The 19122-nt window shown below is 39.4% G+C and overlaps 1 protein-coding gene across 1 annotated transcript in view; it reads right to left on the reverse strand.

The window, feature by feature from the left end:
* Window positions 1-2259: 2259 nt before the first annotated feature.
* ANO2 (anoctamin 2) overlaps window positions 2260-19122 on the reverse strand; it is a 187924-nt gene continuing 171061 nt past the window's right edge. The window contains exons 21-25 of the mRNA XM_075418515.1: window positions 13119-13271; window positions 12962-13014; window positions 10823-11004; window positions 3857-3962; window positions 2260-2541 (exon numbers count right to left, since the gene is read on the reverse strand). Coding sequence (XP_075274630.1) covers window positions 2260-2541; window positions 3857-3962; window positions 10823-11004; window positions 12962-13014; window positions 13119-13271 — 776 coding nt within the window. The remainder of the gene's footprint in view (window positions 2542-3856; window positions 3963-10822; window positions 11005-12961; window positions 13015-13118; window positions 13272-19122) is intronic.

Consider the following 19122-nt stretch of genomic DNA (forward strand, 5'->3'; position numbering starts at 1 on the left):
GCTTGTTGGTCTTTTGAAAGTAAAATGAGGCAATTTGTTTTTGAGGAGATACAGTGCCCTCATTTAAATGTTACTCTTAAAGGGGGGAAACCAAGGCTTACATCTTAGCCCTGTCACAGATTTCCAGCAGAGAGTCAAATTCTTACAAAAGACATTCGTTTAAGCATCTAGCGAAATCAAAACAAAACAAGCACAATCAACTGAGAATCTAGCAGTCACTATGCCTTTCAGTGATCTACACATCTTAAGCACTCTGACTCGGGAGGTTAGGTGCTAGACTTCTGCAACCTAAAGCCCAAGCGCACAACATAAGACAGACACTGGGGCTCCCGCTGCAGTGCAGGGAAGGAGCTGGGCATCCTCCGTGGTGATTCATCTGCCCATCTCAGACAGCAGTGTCAGGATGGGTCGAGTAGCTGGCTGGGCGTGCATTTCTCTCTCTGGTGACTGCAGAGGGAACGCACCTAAATTTTAATAGATATGTTTTGGTCATAAAAAACCCACCCTCTCAGCCTCCTCAAATGTAATAACATTACTTTTTGGCCTGACTAGGATGTTGTTCACATGATCACAGGTGACTATGAGGTATTTATACTAAGAAAAATCTTAAATTGTACTTAGGACGATGACTATTTTCCTATAATTTTCCTACCTATCTCAATCAATCAGAAACACCAAGTACATGGTTTATACCTGGTACATTGTGACAGGAGCTCTTCAGATAACTTGTTTTAGATAATCTATATGTACAAAAAAGGAGAAAACTTGTAATACTACACATTTTTGCACATTTACAAACTGTATTCGTAGTCTTGAGAGTTTATAGTCAAACTGAGGTTTGAGCAATATCTCTACCAAATTGTTACTCATTAAAAGAAAAAAAATCTGTTTTAGAAGGGGACATTTTCTTTAGTTTAGGCATTGAATGAAAAAAAAAAAACAATTATTTTCACACCACTCATTAAATTACAAAAAAATCTTATAGGAAAAGACCTTTCCACCTAAGTGAACAATGAATATCGTAGGCTTCACAAATATACAAAATATCATTATAATGTTAAAGAGCAATCATAAAATGCCTGAAAATGAAGCACTTCTTTTGGTTTGTGTTTTTGATGGCTTTGAAAGCATTGTTGAAAAGACAAAAGGAGAAGAAATTCTTTTATACAGACTCCAAGTTTCAAGTTGGGCTAGAGACAGAATCTACAGTAAAAGAAATGGATTTTTTTATGAAAGTTTTATTTTCATTCAGAACAGAATTAAGTTATTTATTACATGTTTGGAGATGAAAGCTTGGTTAGCGAACATGTTTATCTTCCAAGAAAATGCAGTTCTGCAAAATATTTTACTTTACAGTAAATGCACAACAGCAGCAACTTTTGTTACTTTATGTGCCATGTACAGGAAGATGCCACATGATTTACAGAGCTTGATTCCATTCTCACTCCTCGGCTTCCCACTAGTGTTGGTTTAGCGGCGCGATTCCTCATGGTACTGGCTGAATTCCCAGTCGAAGTGAGAGGAGAATCAAACATGCAGTGTTTTTTTTTTTGTTCAGGACAATGAATAACAACGAGTTTCCCTACTTCTAGCAGCTTTACTTCATTCTGATGCATATGTTGTGGCCTCTTTGCTCATTAGCACATACACTCAGGCTCCTGCTAAGCAAAACACAATATATCTGTAGATGAAAGTGCTCAGTGATTTTCATTCCTTCTGTTCCCACAGCTCTGTGCCCTTACACTCTCTACAGAGACAGCACCAAGTAGCAGTGTACGTTAGGAAGGCACAATGGCTCCTTGAGACTCCACATGTTTATAAACCGTCCGCTGGCAGCTGTAAGCTGTGAGACCATGAGATGTGGGCTCCTCACTGGGGTACCACGGCAGGAGCGTCCTTCTGTTCCCCATGCCCCACGGGTGTCCGCAGGAAGAGGGATGGTTGCGGTCCTACTGCTCAGACTGCACGAGTGAGGAGAATTGCTGCGTGGCTACTCAACTCACATGCATCACCACAAGGACCGGCTACACAATATAGCCCTTACCTCGCACTGAAAAAGTTTGAAAATGCTGTAGCCCTGAAAGCATATAAAATGTAATGGAGACCCTTGCGTATGGAGTTTCTAAGGAAGCAGAAGAAGCCTGCTCTTTGCTCCCTGTCCCTTCCTTGACTTTCTCCCTTGCTCCAGGTTCAGAATCACGACACACAGTAAGCAGGTATTGTAGAGGTAAGCATAGTATGTTACCCTTCCCTAAGGAGTCACACGTCTGTGTGCTGTGAGCTAAAGGAGGCAAAGCTGCCGTTCTGACTTCGGTTAAACTGACAGAAGCTGGCAGCCCGGGTCCTTTCGCCTTTGGTCCCACTTTTGTGTTTCTGCTTGTCGCGTGCGATAAAGCTTTCAATCAGCTTCAGTTTTTCATGCTCTTCCTTCAGGAAGAAGTCAACAAGCACGCTCTTCTCCTTTTTGATCTGTTCACTGATGTCCTTGGGGATGTCGGGAATCATCCAGTCAACCAAAACACTGAGGAACATCACCAAGTTCTGCAAACACAGCAACAGATGTGAGGCAAGTATGAAAACTCCAAAATACTCACACTAGAACAAAATTAAAACTTTGCTATAGCTACAAGGTGGGCATCAAACACATTTTGCTGATGGCATGTAGTATTAAGCAGTTGAGTAAGGCCTTAGTTCAAGAAACAGCTCACATTTGTGCACAGCTCCCCCTCACTGGAGCTACTGAATTAAACACATGCTTCAATTTGGTTTGAAACAGGAAAGGGTTTGGATTCATTGAATGATTCATGGCTTAAGCAGCTAAAACAGCGTTATTCTTTACAGGCATTCAAAGGTGCTCAATTCTCAACATCAAATTCATTAAGACTGAGTTCACAATCCATTACTACAAGGGCAACATCAGTGAAAGCATCCTCCAACACAATCATACCCATGTGCTTCCGATGTGCCCTGAGCAGACAGCAGTCAACTTTTTTGGTCATTCTGCCCCTCAAACCCTTCTGTCTGCTGACAAGCAGGATTCTTTTACACTGCTTCGGCGTGCAAGCCACAACCCTGAACCTCAAGTGCCAAGGTCATTACAGGTGATGCTCACAACACAGAGCCAGGAGACAGACTGGGAGAAAAGATTTTGCTTATTTGTGAAATGTATAGGTAAATTATGCTTTGGGGTATATCATCATAATGCTTTGAAAACTGCTGTGCTTGCCTCAAAATGACTCAAAATGTGCGAGAACGTTTGCTGACAAAGCTTCTAGCGTGAACCCTCGGTCCCCATCTGAGACAATGGAGCTAATTAACCAGGGAATGTACTCTGGCAGAACAACAGGCAGGCTATTTGAAGCCCAGCATAACCAGCTGGTTTCAAAAGTTTTGCAGCCAGTGGTGGAAAATTACTGAAGACAGAGCAAAGAAGCAGAAGAGAGCAATATAAACCAGGTAAGACTCAGTCACACTTAATATTTGGCTGGTGAGGAGAAAAGACAGGCAGATTTCAGTATGAGGGGTGGGCCCAATTTGACTGTGGAGCGATCTCAGATCACAGAGGAGACCAGAAGGCTTCTGCCGTGCAGAAATCATGATAGCAAATCCGTTGCCAATGAAATCTCCACACTGGGGAGAATTTATTCCATTTACTTGTGGAAAGTAAATGTACTAAGCAGCAGGTGTCTGTGCCACAGTGCTCTGAAGGGAGAACCTGTGCTGCAGCCCACTGACACCTCATCAGGCTGGGTATTTGCAAACAGAAAGGCTCTGTTGGACATAGGCTGTTTTGGCACATGCGTTTTTATCCATTTATTATTATGTTTCTGTGACTGCAGCAACTCAACAGACTTACCTGAAATAGAATAACAAAAGCCAAGCGAGCAGATAAGACGGCCCAGTACTGTTTAGAAAACTCATACTGATTTTGAGACCAAGGTGGTTCTCTGTAGTCTTTGAACCTGTCGATGGAGACAGCTCAGTTACCACACAGTTCCAGCAATCTTCTCCTGCACCAATTGCTTTGATTAACATGATTTTCCAATCACAAAACCTAAAGAATCAAATCTGCCAGATGTTCCTACTTCAACACTTATTATGAAATACAACTCCAAAATTAGAGCTGGACTGTCTCCACTGAAGTTAGCAAGCTCAGTCTGGTTTCCACAGTTGTAACAAAAATCAGAACATTGTTCTAATGTTGGAAATTTCCAGATTTTCCAGGATTTACAGATGTCAGCACCTTTTTTTTGGTTAACGTTAAATTGACCTCAGTGTACAAGGAATAAAGTGTTGAAATTAAAGCATAGACATAGTCCAAAGCATTTTCAGACTAAAGAAGACACGCCTGCATTCACCTCATCTAAACCTTGATTGATTTAAGGAATATTTCAGCCCACATAAAATCTAACTCACTCTTTGCCTGTTCCTGTCTTTGCATTAACGACAGGGGGAGCCATGGGAAAGGCACTTCCTAAATTAACTGTCTAGCCTTAGACAGGATAAAACAGAGCCTTCGTGGTTTGGTGTAAAGACCGATGCTTTTAGTAATATCATCAATCATTTGGAAGTAAACAACAGGCTAATAAAAGTCACAGATGCTCCTAAATTGGAAAGTTTTGCAAATAGCAGGAAATACAGAAAGCAATAAGAAGTACAGACAGGAAACACAATGAGAATAATCTGGGGAAATGGAAAATAATTAAAAATAAAACAATTGAACTATCTTTGAAAGGATAGAGTTTGAAAGAAAATGCAATGAGAATAGCCTGGAGCTTATAGTGGCCAGCAAGTTAGCGCAAGTTTGAAATATGGCAGCAGGACGGTATGATTTGTGGGCGTATAAAGAAATGGGACAACGGTGCTGGCGGGTATTAGCCCTTCTCCTAACAGCTCAGATAAATCTGTACCTGGAATGCTGCATTCAGCCACGCAATTGTGGGGATTTCAGAGGAAAAAAAAAAAAGGGGGGGGCTGGAGAAAAAGAAAAAGATAGCAACCAACTGAAGGCAGTTCAGCAAAACCATCCATGGGCTGAGGAGACTGACTCACCAGAAAAGATTAAAGAAAAGCACATGTATTGCTCCATTTTGGTAACAGCCACAGTTGGACATGATAACCATGCACAAATTGTGCCCTTAGGACTGAAAGGGATAATTTAGTGCTGTTCACAGTGTTTGACTAGGAGTAATGGGATGAAATTAAGAAAGGGAAAATCTGTTTTGAATACCACAAAACCCGTCCTGACAGTAAGATTCATTAGACTGAAGAAAAGCCTCCATCGGGGGATAATGGAGAAGGTTCATATATAAAATCTGTCAGCTTCAGTTTGCAGGTGCGCTTACCAAAACCACCTTCAGGTTCTATCCACATGGCTTTGCATGTTAAATTATACGTTTACAGTCCACATGCCCCCTACATCCCGCCTCCCCTGCCCCCCCCCCCCATGAAATTCAGTCTGAAATGCTGGATGTAATTCTGTGCTGAACCTTCTGAAGACAAAGGACACAAGGTGCAACGCACGATAGGGAGAGGGAGGAGGGAGAGGAGGAGGAAGTAACTTTAAACCGAGGTCTGTATTAATTTATGGAAGCTCTACCTGAGCTGTGTTAGACCCCGGATTATTTGTTTTGTTCAGTGATTGCATACACAGCAGCTGAGCTCTCTGTCCTGTCTTACACGGGATTCCTGTTTGGTCCCGTGCTGTCCCTGCGCTGTGACATTCCCCCTCTGGTACCTTTCCGCACAATGTGGACTCCTGCATGTTTCTCCAAGCCATGTACGAGAGCTGCAAGTGAGGGCCAGACTCAGTTCCATTGAATTTAATCTGCTTGAACATCAAAGCCAAGGAAAACCACTGAGTTTGTTGTGGATTTTTCCTAGCACTATACATCAATCCCAGTCTTGAAACGCAGCCCAGGTTCACCTGCAAGGGTCACCAACTGTGGTGGGTTTGCCATTTAACAGATTCTGAGTTTCTCAAACTGCGCAAGTGCCGCGGGACATCAGACCCCATGGAAATCTCTCCTGGCTTGTCTGGAAATCTCACTGCTTACGACGCCTGAATCTACATTCAACAGAACACTAGCAAATGATTTATGGTGAAGGAAGATGTTGTCAGAGCTACATACAAGGTAGCTGGGCCTCCTCTCCACCTCCCTTTTTAATTATTCTATAGCACACGGGACTTCAAAGTGCAATAACCCAGACCTTTTCTAACCACTATATTCTACAGGTAGCTTCTTTTGAAAAAAAGTCCATCTTTTCCCTCACCTCTTTAACTCTTCATTCCTAAAAAATTTTTTCAGCAGGCAGGCCAGGAAGAGCAAACAACTTGTGGTCCAAAGACTGTTGTGTTTAAAAAAAAGCAAACAACTCTAATTCCACTGAAAAAGGACAAGAATATGAAGTAATCAGTGTGATTTAAGAATAGAGCACAGAAAAATTCTGAGGGGAAAAAAAAAAATGCACACTGAGAGTAGAGATATGTTGGAGAAGTGAAGATGGATGGAGAGGGCAAGACTTAGATAAAACTGAACTGCAGGCAGAACTAAGAGAAATATGCAAGTATATTTAAAAAGTATATTGCACAGAGAAACGGAAAGACTGTTAGGAAAATTAAAAATGTGTATGTAGGTGTAATTGCCAATCAGTCTAAATAAGCTGATCTGTATAATTTCATTTTTCAGCTAGTCTTTGACAAGAAATTGAAGAAAACATGACCGAATCACAAGGAATTAGTGCTTCAACAATGCAAGAATATACAAGAACTGTTCAGGTAAAAACGTTAGAAATCACCAATGATCATTGGTAATAGATGAGATGAATCCCAGGGCATTAAGGAAATTAACTCATTCAAAAAAACTTTATCAATTTGCTGAATATTGGAGAAGGCTTGTGTTAAAGGAAAAGTCCCTTTAATGATTCTGTATCTGCTGCTTTCTTCTTTTCAGTGTGGTCAGCATGCTTTCATGTACTCCATTGTCACACAAGATTACAAAGATTTAAAGGGCTAAATCAATAAGAATGTCACATAACTTAGCAAGATTTGCTTTTAATTTGCCTTCAGCGACACCAATGTTGCTTTGCTATGAAAAAAATCATTACAACTAATGCTATGCAACAGAATGGTGTTACAGCAATTTTTATTTGGAAACAATGTCAAAAGGTTCACAACATTGTGGAAAGTGCTGTTCAAAATATTCAAAGAATGTATCTGGATGTTCGGTGGGAGAGTCGTTTCTGGATTGTTATGGTTATTTTTAAGATACCTTAATCTCTGGCAATGCCCGTAAGGAGCAAAACACAGCCATATTGTAACCACATTTATCTCCAAAGGTCACAGAAATCTAAGAATAAGAGAGGTCAGCTTGTTCCCAACATGTTTGCCAGAAACAGAAGAGCAGATTTTAGTTCCAGCTTAAGGGATACTGTTTGTTGCTTGTCTCTTGGGACACAAGCTAGATACCCCATATTTTATCACAGTGATAGTTCTATCCAAAGCTGTGATTTTGATAAGATTCAAATGAGGCAGGTGACAACAAGAAACAGGGAATGTGAATGCTGGCATATTTTCCTAACTGATTCCTGATAATGGAACAGAAATGCTCTCATAGTTGTTTCTCATTCAGACTAGTAGATGGTCAAACATTTAGTATATGCTCTTTGTTTGCAATCAATTTTTTCTTTTTTTTTTTTTCTCAGTGGCATAAACTTCATACTATCAGTCAGGGACCACTTCTATACCTAGTACAGGTTGTTCCCTTCTCCCTGTATTCTATTCTGTATTCTACAGAGCCTGTATGGCTCTGTATGGCTCTGTAGAATCCATGCTCGTATGAAGAGTGCACTTCATCACTGCTGTTAGTGCACATGTTTTCAAACACGCTGGCAGTCACACACCATAAATAGAGGCCAGTGACTGCGACCAGGCAAACAGTAGCAAAGCGAAAGTAGCAAAGTCACAGTGAAGTGGGAGATCCATATGGATCGAGATGCCTGTTGAAGGAAAACACAGGCAAATTTGGGCATACGAATTGAAAAGTGCTAGGAATGGAGAGCAGAAAAGCATTTCACAGACGCACAAGTCTATCAGAAAGTATGGAGGTGCTGCATACTCTCACAGGTAACATTATACCAAAAAATAACTCCTAGCAACACACCAAAATGGGGAATAGCAGAGCTCAATGGGAACAACATTTTGAGAAAGGAAAGAGGACAGGTCCAAGGTTTAAGGTGCTTTACCCTGTCTGCCACAAGCAAAGCAGCAGGCAGAACACTGCGTGCAGCTTTAAGCACTGGAGAGCTGTTTTTTCATTTCTGTCTGCACTCAACTCTCATCTGACCTCCTCCCAAGAAGCAGCAGAGATTCCTTTAACAAAGTTCCTGACACGGGGACATGGCTTCGCTGAGTTATAGGCTCTCTCTTTACCTGCTTAAAAGTCAGGAGTCTTATCTACGCACTCCTCTAGCCTCCGTTGTAGTCAAGGTAAGGAGGTAGGTATGTCCCACAGGCAAAACCAAGAGCAGTGCCTGAGTTAGAAGGCCAGATTACTCTCTGCATTTACTCTGCTTGCAGTGAAGGAACTGAGATGTACGATTTTTGTGGGTTATATTGGATGATATGAATACTCTGCTTAAAATTAGTGGGATCCTAAGTATGATTAAAGTTTGCTTGCACAGGAGTGGGAGATAAACATGTGCAAACTACGTTGAATAATGTCAACTTTAAGACTTCTTTCTTGAAAATTATTACATTACAATATTTAATATATTCTTTGAGTATTGATTTGTAGACCTCATTGAAGAAGTTCCATCTATCCCTTCTCAAACTATTTGAGCAAAATTTCTTATCCCCTAACAAAATCAGAATGGAAAAAAACCCCGAATTTGTGGGGGATAGATACATAGTCTACATTTAGAAATGTGCAGTTGTTTAGAAGGAAGGGGAGGTTTTTGGCTACTTCAGGAACCTAGCTAGAATATGATCCCTTAAATAATCAGTGAAAAGAAGTGAAGTGATCTGAATGGCAATTTACAGCACCTGTTATAAGCATAATTACAAACTTAATTTCTGTCTTTGTTTTTAAGTGGCTGCTCGTTTCTAAAATAATTTATTTTTAGGAGGGTAAGATCAGAAAATATTTAAAATAAATCAAATTTTATGGTTTGTGTGTTGTTTTAATCAAAATACTTGATTTATTTGAAACAGTTTCTCTCCTCAACTTTAAGATGAAGACAAAGATTTTGGTAGGATGAAAATGTTCGTCCTAATCAGCTTTAGTTATGAGCCTTATATGTCATGCTGAGAGCTGCTCTTGCAGATTTATAGAAAAGACTAATACTCATAACTCAATGGTAACCAATAAAAAATTTCCAGCTGCCTTAGCTGTCTCTGTCTACTCTGCAAATATGATTTCTTTAAGAAACTCTGAATGTTAGATACGCAGAAATGTAGGGTTCTAATGTAGGGAACTAATAATGAAGAATCCATATTTTATCCATATTTTGCATATAGATTTATCAAGGACAATGAATTCAAGCAAACAGGAGGAAAGAAATCTGAAGCTCTAACTAGAAAATACTACTTGATATTTATAACATTTACAATACTAGCAGTATTTTCTGCCAGTATCTGAGTATTCAATAAACCAGTATTGCAAGAAAAGGCCAATCTGATGCTAGATGGTATGTGAATGTCACCTGTAAGATTTGTCTCATCATTCTGCTCGGTAACTGATTTCATGCCCTTGCTTTGACACTGATTCTGAGAGACTATGGAGAATCCCATCTTTGGCACTTTTGCCAAAATTTGATGTCAGAGTAAAACCACACATTGAAAGCATGAAAGTGAAGACCAGAGTTTGAGAAAGGACACTGGGAAAGACAGCGGTGAAACTAGTTTTAGAACTATCAGGAGTAATAGATTCAAAAACTTTGCCATGCAGCAGAAAAGGACAACGAACATACAAAAACATATTATGCATCAAAACAAGGGAGGCCAATTAAAGACCTGTGTGTAGTAAAAAAATATAAATGAAGGCTCTCCTTCCAAAGAAAAGCGAAAAGCAAGTTTTGTGAAGATTTCTTGCCATTGCGGAGGCTAAGCACAGTGTGATTTCAAGGGTTTCCAAGAGGAAGGTGAGGCAGGCTGTTGAATATATCATTGACTCGAGGAGCTCAGTTTTGAACAGCTTTGAACTGCCTTAAAATAACTCTTTGAATTTTTGCATATTTTTATAAAAAAGCAAGGTTATTTTGAGAGACCTGGAACCGTGTTAGTGATTTCTCATGTATACTGGAACCACTCCGTAAGTATCTGCACTACAGGAGCAGTGGACTAGACATTTTGGACATATTTTAAAGGAAGTCAAGCCTTCTTTCCCCAGTCTGAAAAGATTAATCTGAAATCTAAGACATGCAAATGGGGAACAGTGTAGGTTTTAAAGATGGGCAGAATATATTGAAAATTCAGATCTCATCAGTTAAACACTGAACTTCATAAAGAAAAAGAAAACCTGGTTCTAATCAGTGGATGTCCATTTAAAAAACTCATTATTTTTAGTGAAAGTTCTGTCTTTCAGTGAAGAAAGGATATTTTTAATTTCAGTAAGCCTGTCTAAATTGTTTATTTTGCCTTTTAATGCACTGGAAAAAAACCCTTCTAAGAACCTCCTAAGATAGTGAGAATACTCTAAAAGCTGTACTCTTAAAAACACCCTTAAAGGCACAAATTATCAGTTCTCACTTGGAAAAATTCTTGCTGAAAAAAGACCCAAAGAAATTACTTTGACTGTGCAAACTGTCATTAGAAGTACTTTACCTGCAGAACAAAACATCCTGTGCAAACAGGGAATTTTCTGGCTGTGTTCCAGCCTTGAGATGACTGACATTGAAATATGAGAGTGTGTGATTGATGAAGCCATGCATGGTTCCATTTTGACTGTATGCATATCGATACATAAGGCGTGGAATGAAATCAGATGTGACAGCAATTACAAAAGCCTGAGAGACAAAAAAATAAGTAACCAAACAACAGCATCATGAATCTATGTCTAACATGTTTCAGATTGTTAATTCAGGTGATAATTTCATGTTCAAGTAAGTTTAGAGTGATGACGAAGTGAAAGTTAAATGGCTAGACCTGGTACAGGATGCATACCTATATAAACCCAGAGTAACCTGCTGTGTCTCCAGGGAAAGGCTGTAGTTAGGGAAGTGGAATACTTCTTAAGAGCACAGTAGCAGAAGCAATTAATGTACTACATGTTTCGCCAACTCTTTCCATCCCTGGAGCCATTAGTGGGTTTATCACTGGTTTTAAAAAATTACAACAAGACGTAATAGCTAGCCGGTATAATTTGGAGTACGATTTGTTGTAATTACACAGTGTTATCTGAGATAACCCAGTTGAGTGCAAGGTAGTCATCCTCCATTTTCCCCTCTGCATAAGGATTTACACATCTGACATCAGTGGATCTCACTGGTATAAAACTGGTATAATTGTGAAGTGAATCAGACACAGAAGTATCTAGATCGTATCAATAAGACTTCATTAGATTCATTTAAAACTACATTTTTCTTAACAGGTCTTCTGCATTAATATTTTTCAGATGGAGAAGCAGAACTGGGCATTCAGCATTTTTTAAAATTGGGTATGCATGTATTTACATTTCTGTCAACAAAAAGTAGCTAACTGATATTTTGATGGAATCTCCAGGAAACAAAAGTGTTCACAGTTCGTTTGACACAGAAGATAACCAAAGTTCATAAATCTGCAAAGCATATTCAGATAAAACTGAGAGGCTGTAGAGTTTTGCTCACCCAGCACAGATCAGTGCTGGAAACCTGATATCTATGCCTGACAGAAAAATTATGGACATTATGGATATGTGCAGGGCCGCACAGATTTCCTACCTTAAATCATGGAAACTGCCGAGCCATGAGTGCACAACGCTCCACCCAAGTCAAACAACACTGCTTCTCTGGAGGCACTGTAGTTCTTCCAGTTATAATGATAGCTTACACACTGCTTCAGAGTGCTGTTGTGCTGGAAGCTATTGTGCTAGGTAAATTGCATAACATCTCTGCACAAGTTTCCCCCTCAGTAGTGACAATCATCTGCCTTTCGAAAGTGCTTTGGTATCTTTGATATTTTACTGTTGGACTCGGTGCTCTTAAAAGTCTTTTCCAACCTAAGTGATTCTGTGGTTCTACAATCTGTGGGTCAAAAACCCACTAGATAGTACTATGATTATACTCTTAGGGCATGAGTCTGTTTTATCTTAAAGTAAATACAGGAAAATGTTACACAAGCAATTCATGTAGAAGAATAAACGTAATATATCTGTGTTACAGACATGCACTATGTTCATGTAATCATTCTTGTTCTATGAAAGAATACATTTTTCTGCTAAAATTTTGTAGCTTGGGGAGTGTGTAACCCAACTCTGAAAAAAAAAAAAAAGCTACTTTTAATGCAATATTCACTCAGTGGGAAAAATATGTTTAGGGGTATAACCACAGCTGTATATATCAGAACAAATGTTAACGCTATCTAGCTAAGGACTTTCTGCTCCTAGAATCTAGGAAGTTATATTTACATCCTTTTTATTCATACTAGTTATACTAGCAGTGTAACAGAAAAAGGCACAGGTATGAACAAGAAGTAGATCTTTATCAATTATCTGGAATGTTTCCTCCTTACATCCCCTTCACTGGCTGTTCTTATATGAATTAGTCTTCCTGTCCTACATAACACAAGGACAGAGAGAATGGGATGAGTGAATGGTCATCTCGTTTGTAATTCATGTTCCACACTTCCACAAGAATGAACTGGATAATTTAGAATTCATTGTATTTTTATCAATTGAGAAAATTAGTCTTCAGTTTTAAATTATCTCGGAGGGACAATATAAGCTCCCAAGATCATGGTTAGAAACTGATGTAATCAAATACTTACGTTAATGATAACTGAAAACTTTCCAATACCACTCAAAATGTTATACCAAATTCCTGTAAGTGAAAAACAGCACTTATTAACGGATTTACTACTGGTTTTCTTCTTCCTTATTGAATTTTTTGTGTTATCTTCACTGTAATGTTTTTTTGTTACTTACCTATATCTTTTGTTCTTACTGTGTCTGGCCTCCTCAGTTCGGTAACAAACTTTTTTGCATCAAGCCGGACTTCTATGATGTTGTTCAGAAGAGCAAAGAGAGGTGCCAGAGGGAAGGAGGCAACAAAGAGTGTGACAAAGCCAAACTGGATAACTGGAACAGAAATATACAAAGTTTTTTGGTGTCTTCTGAAGAGAGCTGGTAAATGCAGCTGACACCAAATCTTTGATGAGCTTTGTGGGTTACAAAAACCATAAAACTCCACTATTTGGTCCAAGTAACAAATATCACAAAGCAAGGCTATGACAGAGAAGCCAAAGTAAAGAATAAATTTAATAAAAGACAAAGGGTTTGGGGGGGTGTATTCTTTTGCATTTATACATAATTAACTGATTAAGGCTGTGCTGCTCTTCTCTGTCATGCCTGGAAGGAAAATGATACACAAGTAAGCAAGAGGAGAAAATCTACAAGGCGTCACTGTTTCTTCCCAGCTTCCTTCGGAAAACTCAGTGGCAATCTGCTGAGAGCAGGAACAGAGTAAGTATCTTTCTGGATGCATGAGCCTGTGGTGTCGTATACCATTTGCACCCCTCCTGATGTCCCTGCTAGCCTCCAAAGTTAGAAATTTTCCTCTAAGTTGTAGGTCAGGAGAATACTATTGTCACTTTTCTTTTGCTGGTTTTGCAGTTTGGGGAAAGTAGCTTGGGAGAAGGAAAGCACTAGTCCACTGGTCCTAAAAAACAAGTAGTTTTGCAGTGAAGCACAGACCTCCCGCATTCTCCATGCCTTCTAGAACAGACACTTAAGTATTTAGCTTAGCTTCTTCCATGGGGGAAATCAACCAACCAACCAACCAACACCCTCACATTTGGAAGAGGACAGTACATTTTTGTATCATCCTGTTCCCAGTATTAGACTACTAGCACCACAGAATTCAGGTCAATATCCATAGTATAATGACATAAACAAAAGGACCACATCATTTTTGGAGTGAATTATGCCTCTCTTCTAGTGCATAGGATGACCTGTCTCCATGCAAACAAATTATCTTCTAAGCAGCTAAGGAACCAATGTCACCCTGCAAAAGCACAGTGCTGGAACAACGGAGTTTTTTTGCAAAACTTTCAGTGCTCTAGAGATGCTTAGAAAAATGAAGCAGAAAACCAAGTTCTTCCAAGCAATCTTCTTCTGTTTTTGGGTGGGCAGAATATCCTTTAGGGCACACAGAATCTACCCTATCTGGGTAAATCTCATTTGGGTACAATTACAGTCTGAAGAAGGATGACATTTTTTTGTTTATTCAAGGCGCTGAGGAATTCACAATATCACCTAAAAGGCTGTGTCTTCCATGGAGAGCAGGTGGCATCAGTAGTGAATGTTACTCACGAGAGTGAATCATTTCCTTGCAAAAATGCTACATTATTTTTATGTAACACCTCAGGCAAGCGAGAGAGGTTTATTACCCCTGAAAACTAATGAGCAGTAGAAGAGAAAAGAGACCAAAAAAGCATGCTGCCCAAATGCAAAGGCAGTAGTCCCAATAAAATCTAATAAATCTAACTGTGGCTTACGCTTTGTAATTAAATAAATAGCAGAATAGAAAAAAGGTTGGTGTGTGTGAGGCCCTATTTATCGTGGTTTCTTTTTTGGCAAATCCCCATAAAAGCTCTTTCTCCACTACTGGAGAAATCTGTTGAACTTTTTGTGAAAATCAGGGGTTTACATCGCACAATGGTTTACTTTAAAATAATTTCCTTAGGCACTGCTGTCACAGCCTACAACTAACTGATAAAACAGCTTTCTCCAGGATCTACCCCTGCATGCATCTTTTTTTGTGTGCAGATTGCAAGTCTTCTGACTGACATTCCTGCTTTTCTCTTCTAAGTGACATTTGCACAGTAAAGTGCTATCTCTGTATGATGTATATGGCCTCTTGATTTTCATTCTCATTGTTTGCTTTGAGAGAGAGTATGTCCTAGCACACACTAAGATGGAGCTTTTTCAAAGCACAGCAACATCCTATCCTTGAAATCATACTTTCCTGAATATTTTATGTTCAGAGTCAGGAAAGAGAATTAACAAGGAAATAAAAACAGATGTTAGAGCAATGTCCCCAAAAACTGTGAAATGCTTAGAAAAATACATAGCACCAAAATATGTCTTATTTGGTTTTAAGTGAATTTAGCAGGAATAGAGCTGGGTGGTTTCTGTTAAAAAAAAAGAAAGAGGTATTTGTAACGCTTTACGTACAAACCACACACGCGTTCTCTTTGATGTTGTTTGCAGCTCCTTTTATTCCTTGCCTGGGAAAATGCAGTTTAATTTTTTCAAGTTCATGGAAGAATGTCCAAGGTATGCAAAGGACTTCTGGACAATTGTGTAAATACATCTTCATAGAAAACTCTATGCCAGAAGTGTTTGTGTGGCCATCTTGAAATCTCTTTAATCTTCTAGCCTCCTTTTTACGAAAGTGTCAATGATGAAAAAAGCAGGTAAAAAAACAGGGGGCATCACAAAGACTGTTCCATCAAGGACAGCTGATGCCAAGACATCCTGGTTTTGGCCAGAGGACTTGATGGCAACCCTGGAATACCCTTCTTATGTTTACGCTTATGCCACAAGGTCTCTTTACAAATCTTTTCTCGCGTTCACATACAACCCTATGACCCCACATAGCAGCCCTGCCTGACTTGGGTCATTATTGAGTGCTTTGAGGCAAAAGGCTAAAGAGACCTGTGCCAGAAGTTGGACCTCTGGACATCAAACCTCTTTCATTGCTTTCCTACTTGCGTGGTAGGGTAACCTGGAGACAACAGAGACGAACGTCACCCAGTCTCATGGCGCAAGCTAGTGAACAAAGTGATGGAGGGTTGTGTATAAGGGTAAGTCAAGGACATGGGAAATAACTCCTTCCCCTGGGGCTTCAAAGTAGCAGACCAGAAGTGCTGTCGGTGATACAGACTTTATTTCTGATGAGAAAAAAAACCAAAACTATTCGTACTCAAGGCAAGTCACCTTTACTGTCTGACTTACACAGGAAGAAGGCAAAGGCCTCAGAGCCAGCCCATGATATGCAGTGTTTTCAACACCTGATGCCACATCTGCAACATCTCATCCAGGCTCAGGCTGGCTTGGCCCTGAGGCAAAAACTATAAAAGACAAGCAGCATCAAGAGAAATCATCAGACCACAGCACTTTTCAGAAGTCTGCTTTTCACAGAAGTCGTTGCTCTGTGCACAGGCCCTGAACAGAACCCAACCCCAACAAAGACATAGCACACACTGTACCACTAACTCTGGCCTCCGAATTATGATTAAGAGCACAGATCAAGGCTTTTAAATTACTGATCTGGAGAATGCTGGCTAGTGTTCTTTGCATAAGGGATACAGAATCAGTCTCCAGCATAAAATCTTCCACAGTGAGTATCACTCAGGTTCTACCAGATTTACACAGAGTAGTATTAGTAATCCTGGTATCTTTTCCTGGTATCTTTTACATCAAAACTTTACCTAAGAGAAGGTAATGGTTTATGGTTCTGTTTCTTTTTTTCTTACTTCTGTATCAATAATATCTGTCATAGGATCATGCGTTACTGGAAGTGAACAATGGAAGGATTACTCCTGTGGTAAAAGACAGGAGTAATAAGTCCCAAGAAGAAACTTTTCAATATACAGCCAAGTGTGACTGAGAAACTAAGGAAAAGGTGTAATTTACTATTCTTTGGTAATAGATCTATGCAACAAGCCTACACACAACAGGCTGAGTTATAGAGATTATTATCTCATTATAGAGATTATAGAAAAATGCAGGTTTCTATTCAATGGTTCCTTTTTTTTTTTTTTTTTTTTGCTGCCTCACACATTGCCTTTTTGATGGCTTTTCCTGCTTTAGGGGAAATTCTTCCAAACCTCTAGCATTAATCCTTACAGTAGTCGGTAGCTACAGACATTGGATCTGATAATTTTCTTCTTAAAATTCAAAAGGGAGTTTTGCCATCAATTTTTAACAGAAGTTGGATGATGAAACCCTTTATTCTTATTTCTCTTTGAGAAAAACTGTTTTCAATTAATTGCCACATGAACCTCGGACTCTTAGAGGGGTTAGATTGGAGAAGAGAAGACCAAATGAAATAAGAATCTGAAAGTCATTGCTGATGTCAGTTTCTTCTCAAGAAAACGGTAGTGGTATAAATTTCACACATTCACACACATCATTCAGCTGGTTTTGGAGCTGATTTCGTAAGATCTGTTTCAGTAGCAATATTTATTGCTACTCTAAATATGAATTTTTTGTCAACTCCTATCACAGCAGGCTAGTTACACATGTTGCAAACTTGCTACCAGCTGGATGAGGAAGTTGCTGTACATGCTACCTCCTTTGGGAATGCATGTGTTCTGGTGTATTGGGCTGGGTCAAAAGTCATTGCACAGTTTTAGAAACAGGAAGTAGTAATGACAGATTTGACACATGTTAACAATGACAATTTATGTTTCAGGATTACTTGAACAAAATTTTCTGATCACTCAGAAACATTAAGAATGTCTCTGCTGAAAAGCGTCTGCTAAGAAATACAAATATATATCAGTTAATAATATCAAAACAAACATTCATCAGAAATTTCACCGGTGCAAATCAAAACTATGTGCAGACATGCAATTGACTGACAAGGCCTGCTCAAGAAAGAAGTTCAGCACAGTCTGCTGACTGAAATCAGATTCAGAGTTCAGCTCACTGAAGAAATGACCCACAAAAGCCTTCCCCAATGGAAAATGTAGAGTTTATTTGCCATCGCATGTCTTGGCCTCTTCCTCCCACACCACTGGTACTTGTAAAATGCCACTGAAGTCAGTCAAAGTCTGCCTGACTTGTAGACTTTGGGTTTTACCCTCTTACATTTTATTTTGGTTTTTAGATTTATGTATGACTTTTAACTTAAAACTAAATACCTTGGTCTTGATGTTTGCTCTATCTCACATCAAAGTTATGAACTAAATGCTTGCTTTATGTTGCGTCAAAGTCATGTACTGCTTCTAGTTACGTTTCACTTTCATAACGAATAACTGTTGAAATACAACTTCATGCAAGAGTCAGAATCTATGAAACTATCATTCCTAGCCCTGGCTGCTCTGAATTTTCTTGCAGTGTCCGCACTGCAGCTGCTGACTCTGCATCAATGAGTTCAGAAGTATTGTAGCACAATTCTTCATTGAACTTGTATTTCAGTTTACTAATAGGAGATTTTTATCTAAGAAAAAAAAATCCATTTTTCCTCATATTTCCCAGCTATATCCTGTCTACCTTTTTCATTATCTTTTTAAAGCCTTGGTTTGAGAAAATTCTTGAGTCCTTATTTAGGGCCAGGAGACATCCGAGTGTCATAAGTTGTTAGCCCAAAGCCTCAATATGTCACCTTTCCCATCTAAAAAAGTCAAAATTACAAGTAGCCATTCTTCCCTGGATATGTCTTCTTGGGACAGAGAGAGCTCTCAGCAAACTCATGGGTTTGTGAATGGGGAGGAGGGATGTGAAGTCAACAGGCTAGTAGAAAGTATCATTTCCCCTTCCCATGACATCTAGTGGAAACGATGAGAAATCTTCCTACAGACAGACACATTTGCTTTGGGTTTTAGATTACTCCTGAGGTGGTGCGGAAGGCATGGTGGTATAGGTGCTGGCTTGGTGACAGCTGGAGGTGGGAATCCTGAGGAACAGCATCACCAAGCAATTGATTCAACATAGGGTAATGTTAAACATTCCAGTCTGACAGAATCTATGTTTTCATTTAAAGACGTGAACAACTTTAGGAGGCCTTGTAAAAAGCGTGAACTGAAAGGTAACACTCCTGGGATACTTGAGCATAGGGTAGCTGTAAGACAGAGATGGCTGTAGCCTAAGTGAGGGAGAGAAAATTTGATTGTTCTTCTTTTGCCAACTTTTCCCTCTTTCCTGTTTGTGGTTCTTTGTGCTTACTGTTAATAGATCAATCATGCCTACAGACACCAGC

This window comes from Opisthocomus hoazin, chromosome 1 (assembly GCF_030867145.1).
Source record: "Opisthocomus hoazin isolate bOpiHoa1 chromosome 1, bOpiHoa1.hap1, whole genome shotgun sequence".
Lineage (NCBI taxonomy): Eukaryota > Metazoa > Chordata > Aves > Opisthocomiformes > Opisthocomidae > Opisthocomus > Opisthocomus hoazin.